This window comes from Diplotaxodon limnothrissa, linkage group LG13 (assembly GCF_057381915.1).
Source record: "Diplotaxodon limnothrissa isolate DT_005_m linkage group LG13, D_limnothrissa_male_GT1.1, whole genome shotgun sequence".
Taxonomy (NCBI): Eukaryota; Metazoa; Chordata; class Actinopteri; order Cichliformes; family Cichlidae; genus Diplotaxodon; species Diplotaxodon limnothrissa.
The window spans coordinates 18,672,375-18,678,502 of NC_140608.1; the positions used below are offsets into that span (position 1 = coordinate 18,672,375).

Here is a 6,128-nt window from a genome sequence, read left to right on the forward strand (position 1 = left end):
ATACATGTACATATATATGATGCAATAATACAGATTACTATTAGAAGAAGAATGAAACATTTCATAGTGCAGTGTTTGGGTGTTAATAGTAGCAGGTATTTAGTATTGCACACTGATATATGTAAAGAGCCCAGTGTGTGTGCATATGTGGTGTACATTCACTGCTGTTGTGCAGTGTACAATTTGACAACAGCTAGAGGGAAAGGCCTCCAAAATGTCCCCTTTGCACACCGTGGGTGCAGCAGCCTGTCACTGGAGGGACTGCTTAGTGTTGTCAGAGTGACCTGTATGGGGTGGGAGCTGTTATCTGACAGAGATAACTACCTCCACTGGGTCAAGAGGGCATCCCAGAACAGAGCTAGTTTTCTTGATCAACCTTTTCAGTTTCTTCCTGTCCCCAGCAGACCACACTATAAAACATGGACAATACCACCAAAGAGTCCTAGAAGGTCTTCAGGAGCTCTCCCTGCTCCCTTCCAAAAGACTTCTCTGTTGCAAATACAACCGTCTCGTCTCTATCCTTTTGTGTACATGGACTCTCTGTTGTTACTCCAGATCAGTTTATTGGTCAGATCACTTATATGAGTCAGCTATCTTAATGCCCATTCTCTGGATGTTCACTGGTGTAGGTGGAGTCCACTACCTGCTCCTTGGTTTTCGGAGTGTTGATCTGGAAGTGGTTCTGCTGGCACCAGTTGGAAAAAGTCCTCAGTCAGTTTCTCTGTATTCCCTGTTGTCCTGTTGTCAGTAAAGTACACAATGAGGAGATGCTGTCATTGCCCACTCATTGTTTCAAAATAGAGATAGCCTACATAGTTCATACATATGAGAGACTGTTATGAGTCAATTAGGAGAAAGCGTTAAATGAGCTGTGGGCCACTGCTGGCACTGTCATCACATTGGAGGGTCACTTTAGTTTTCAAGTAGTATAAAAACAAACAAGAAAAACCCCACAAATATTTCAGAAAATGTAGTGTTTTGTTTGTTTGTCACTGAATAGTGTTGGAATAAAGTGTGAAAATTGTGAAGGATTAAAATATTCCAAGAGCTCAAATTACTTCACCAAAACATGTTTCAATCATATTTTATCAACACAAAATTCACAGGTTTATTGAATATGAATAACTCGTGTAATTCAACTCAATTGTTCGAGCTCGTGCCAAAGCAAAACATCTGTGTGCAACCAATGTCGACTATTAACGGTTGGCGCCGCTTTGGAAGCAGAAACTGTTGGTTTGAAAGCCTTTAGTGTCTCCTTGTGGCGGGACTCTTATACTGCACTGCAAGATGTCGAGCAGTGTCAGCCGTATGCTAGAAAGTGATACATTAAAATTTCTGGGGTCACCATGAAGAGCTTACGTCCTTTCTTGGTCAGTGTGTAAAATGTGGCACAGCAGAATGAAGAATACTGATGGGCAGGGCTGGACTGGGACAAAAAATCAGCCCGGGCATTTTGACTAGAGACCGGCCCACCAGGTATTATAGGAAAAACCATAAAGCCTTTGAATGAAAACAAACGTCGTTGTGACAGTGATGTACACTGTCTTGTTGGTACATATGTATCAATCTAATAAACTTAAACCTACACCATCCTCCCTATTCTGGTATTCTAAACAGTACTTAGCCGAAACCCAAAGACTGCTTGGTTGAGTTAACTTCCTGAACTATCTACAACATATGGTGGAAACCTGAAATTAAGACAGAGAAGACTAGAGGTGAGACATGACCATTACTGAATATTAAAAATAATAAATGACAGATTTAGTGATATTTTCATAAACTATTTATTTACCACATCAATAAACAGCATGGCAGGGCAAAATATTTTTTCTAACATGGCAACCTTTTAAAAGTGAAAGGAGACAGAAAGACAGGTGAGAAAGAATAAAACTTAACTGACTTTTCGATGGCATTTTACACAAAGTACTAGTACAGTATCTAGAAAATGTGGGAAAATACTGGCATCATGTACAGTACTTTCTTCTGAAGAAATTATGTTGGGACCCTGAAAAAAACTTACTATGTACAATAATGGATTTCTATAAATTTGACATCGGATGAAAACTTTGGTTGTAAGATTCAAATAATTATTTGTTGAAAGCTAGAAATTTTAAATGAGAATAATCTGTTCAGCGCTGATGATTCAGTAAGGACATCTCCTGGTTTCATCTTCATGTTTCCCTCTCACCAGATAACCAAACCGATATCATGACCAGCAGCTTTTACGGCTGTGGCTCCAACAAACATCAGCTGATACTAGAAAGTGATATTAAATAAATTCTAACAACAGCTTATCAAGTTTAAAGGCGCTTCTGCTGTTTAACACGACCTCTGCTAGTTTCCTCTTTCTGGCGCAAAGCGGGAGATAAACAAGCAAGAGAGACGGGACTTGCCACAGAAACGCCGATCAGCTGATCATTGATCAGTTTCATGATTGAAGTAGCAGCAGGAGAGGGAGAACGAGAGAAGAAGAGGCAGCTGTGCAGCAAAGACACAGAATAACTCCAGCTTTGTGTCTTTTTTTTATTGTAGCTGAAGTACCCAAAGTGTCGGCTGTAGCCCCCTGGGTGGGGTCACGTAATAATAGAAATTCTGTTTGAAATTACTTACAAGTTTGCACAGATACATGTTTAAATAAATGTATTTTATTTATATAAAAAGTGAGTTAAAAATTAAAAAAATGGAGATGGTTAAGATTGTGATGTTTCTCTTTACTCTGACCTACATTTACTGCTCTTGTAGTAAAATATGTGTCTCAATGATTGGACTTAACACTTTGCACATGACTCGGTAGCATTAGCGCTTTATACCGACCAGCCTGTGTTGTTTGCTTTTTGAATAAATTTTCAAGGAAAAGCATCAGTCTCTCTTGTATTGATTGCAGATTGGGTAGGTCCTTGCAGATTCTCTGGTTTTTAAGTGGACTTTTTATGTTTTAAAAATGGAGTTCATCATTTGGTTTTCTCTTACATATTTACACTGACCTGCTTACTATTGCTCAGGTTATCTGTTGGGAAAATCTGCTAATAGACTGGTTGTCTTTTAAAAGATCCTGGGAACTTCTGCAACTTCATGTAACGGTAAAAAGTGTGACAACCAACCCCAGTCTACCCCATACAAATGTGTTTTTTTTTTAAAAGATATGTAATTAATTAATTATTGGGATGTTTTTACTTTTTTTTTTTTTAATGCACAAGAGTCCATGAAATGCTTTTAGCTAATGCAGCATTACATGTCATTATTAAAAACCAAAATGCAGGTGAATAATATAACAATGGGTAGTCTGCTAGAGATTCAATAAAATAAGACAGGCGCACACATTTATAGCTTGGTATGTGAACGCAGAACAAAGAGGAAGTGGCACCTACCTGGCAAACTAGAAAGAATGAGTCTTGTTAAGGATAACCTTTTGCTCAGGGGGAAATTAGTATTTTATGACAGCACCCAATCCAAAATGCCTTCTGGGATGTTTATTCAAACTGTGGTGTATTTACCACAGAATATAAAAATCTCCTATATTCTTCAAAATCAAAAAGTCCAGGTTACAACTCACAAATAAAAAATTAAAAACTAAATAAGTCAACATGTATAAAGACAATAAAAAGTTCAAAATCGAATCTTACCCAACCCAGCACTGCTGATGAGCGCATGAACAGCAGGCATGTAACTTGAATAGCTCTAATGTATTTCTACTTGATCTAAGTAGGTCTAGGTCATGCTATTTTCAGTTTTGGCTGTATTTTGTTGAAAAAATTGTTCTTTTCACTCCATACTAATTATTTGAGCTTTCCTTACTTGTTATTTTGCAGATAAACTGCATTGTCATACATACAGCGACGCAGGGATATATAATCATTTAAACTCATCAAAAGCAAACAGCAACAGCAAATTCAAAAGCCCATGAGCCACGCATCCGAGTCCCAGTTATATATAGTTTAGCATTTTAAAAGCTTTCTCTTTTGATAAACATGGTGGTGATTTTAGTTTGTGGCAGCAGCTAAAGCTTGGCTGAAGCAGACAGTGAGACTGGAAAAGAAAAAAAAAATCAAGACGTTGCAGTGATCCAGGGAAAGTAAACCTGAATGAAACGCTCTGGTGGGATCCTAAGTGAGCTGTGCATAAATAAATCCCTGTAAACCTCAACAGACTGACCCTTTTTTAAATCCATGCTTAACTGCAAGCGTTTATTTAACACGTTCCCGTCTGCTTAAATAAAGTTGGGTTTTTTTGTTTATTATTCGGCCTGTCATTGCTCACAGTTGAGGTAAAGACGGTTAATGAAATACCGACTGTTATTTGTCCGCGAGGAAGTAGCTAATCCCCTGCTGACCTCTCTGTGCTGCAGACCGTGCGGAAGCGCTGCTCGGTGTAGCACCTGTGAGCCTCAGGACCTCCGTATCTGGCATCCATTAATTTAGCTTTTTAGTTTTAGGATGGAGGAGCTGAGGTGCAGCTCCCCTGTGCTTAAGTTGGACCTGAACAACTTCGACTCTCCCGGAGCAGAGAGCAACCGACACGTCTTAACGAACTCTCGCTCGCTTGAGTCTTGCGCTCGGCTGGGTGTAAAACCGGTTCAGCTTTTAATTAAATCTCTAAACGACTTCATTGCTGAGCAACAGGACACGCCGTTTGAGACAATGAGAGTCATGCATAAATCTTATGAAAAGGAGAGGCTGAAGACTTTACAAAAGTGCGGCCAGGAACGGCGGAGGATTATCCAGGCGGCCGGGGACAGGCGGCCATGCAGCAGTAAAGCCTCGGGCTTGGAGGTGTTGCCTGACACCAGACTGGAAGAGCGCTCAACAGAAATGCCCTATGCAGATCTCTGCTCTGAAGAGAAGGCTGTTAGCAGGTCCTCCTGCTCTGCTCCTAGTAAAAGGGATCCAGAGAGGAGCACATTGTGCAGCTTCAACCTGGGAGACCTCATACACTCCCCAGCTACCGAGAAGAAGCTGAAGAGGCTCACCAAGAGCATCCAAAAGCAGATGTGTGTCACAGTATCGGAGAGAGACCAGAAGATAGCTGCTCTGATGCTGGTGAAGCATGAGGAGGAACAGGCTCGTTTGAAGCTCAGCCAGCAGGAGGAATGGGAGCGACAGGAGGCCCGCAGGCAGGAGGAGGCCCAGCAAGTTCAGGCAGAAAAAAAGAGGAGGAAGAAGCTGAAACGGAGTATGAAACGCTGGAACGAGGAGCTGGAGGCCCGCAGGAGGCTGAGGGAGCATCGAGAAAAAGAGAAAGCAGAACAGCTTAAGCAGGAGGTGCTGCTGCAAGAAGACCGATGGAGAAGGCTAAAAGAGGAGGTGGAAGTGTACCGCAGGGCAAAGATGGAGGGTACACAGGAGGAGGCGGAAGAGCGCAAACGCTACCAGGAGAAGCTGCTGACCGAGAAGGAGGCGGCGGGGAAGAGGGAGCGAGAGAGGGAGAGACAGGTGGCAGCGGAGAAGGAGGAGAAGGTCCTGAGGAGCAAGATGCTGAAGGAGAAGGAGGAGCGGAAGAGGCTGCAGGAGGAAAACCATAAAGAGCTGCTGAGACACATCTTGCTGAAACACCAGGTTGAGCTGCAGGGGGAGGAAGAGGAGGCGCAGAGGAGGAGCACACTGGAGAAGAAGTTGCAGCGCTCCTGCCAAAGGCGTGCCAAGTCTGTAGAGGCACGACTCGAAGAGCTTCGGGAGCGGGCTGCCCGGGAGGAGGAGATGAGTCAAAGAGTGCAGCTGAGGGCCGAGCTGCAGAGCGTCCAGCAGCTCACACACAAGCAGATCCTGGTCCAGCTGAGCCAGAGACGCATGGAGAGAGCCGCCCTGCACGCCTCAGCGCAGCACAGACGCAGAGCTCAGAAAACCCGGCAGAACAACAAACACAGGCAGCTCTGCCACCAGAGGCTCAGAGAGGAACTACAGAGAGAGGAGGAGGCGGCGAGGAGAGTCAGAGAGAGCCGCATTTCCACAAAGGAGCAGAAGAGGGAGCAGCTGAGAAGGCAGCGAGAGCAGATACAGGAGGAGGCACAGAGGCTGGCTCGGGCCTCCTTTCACATGAGGGAGAGAGTGAGGCAGCAGACGCACAGCCGGACCTTTGATCAGATGGCGCTTGAGGCTCAGCTGACTGCGTCTTTAAACCGCATGAATCTGTGA

At 43.5% G+C, this 6,128-nt stretch overlaps 1 protein-coding gene across 1 annotated transcript; it reads left to right on the top strand.

Moving 5' to 3' along the window:
- Positions 1 to 4,433: 4,433 nt before the first annotated feature.
- Positions 4,434 to 6,128, top strand: LOC146620159 (uncharacterized). The gene has a single exon (XM_085369916.1). It carries the CDS (start codon positions 4,434 to 4,436, stop codon positions 6,126 to 6,128), a length of 1,695 nt encoding a protein of 564 aa, XP_085226042.1.

Coding starts and splice junctions, on each gene's coding strand:
- LOC146620159 (XM_085369916.1), top strand. CDS start 4,434: ATGGAGGAGCTGAGGTGCAGCTCCCCTGTGCTTAAGTTGGACCTGAAC.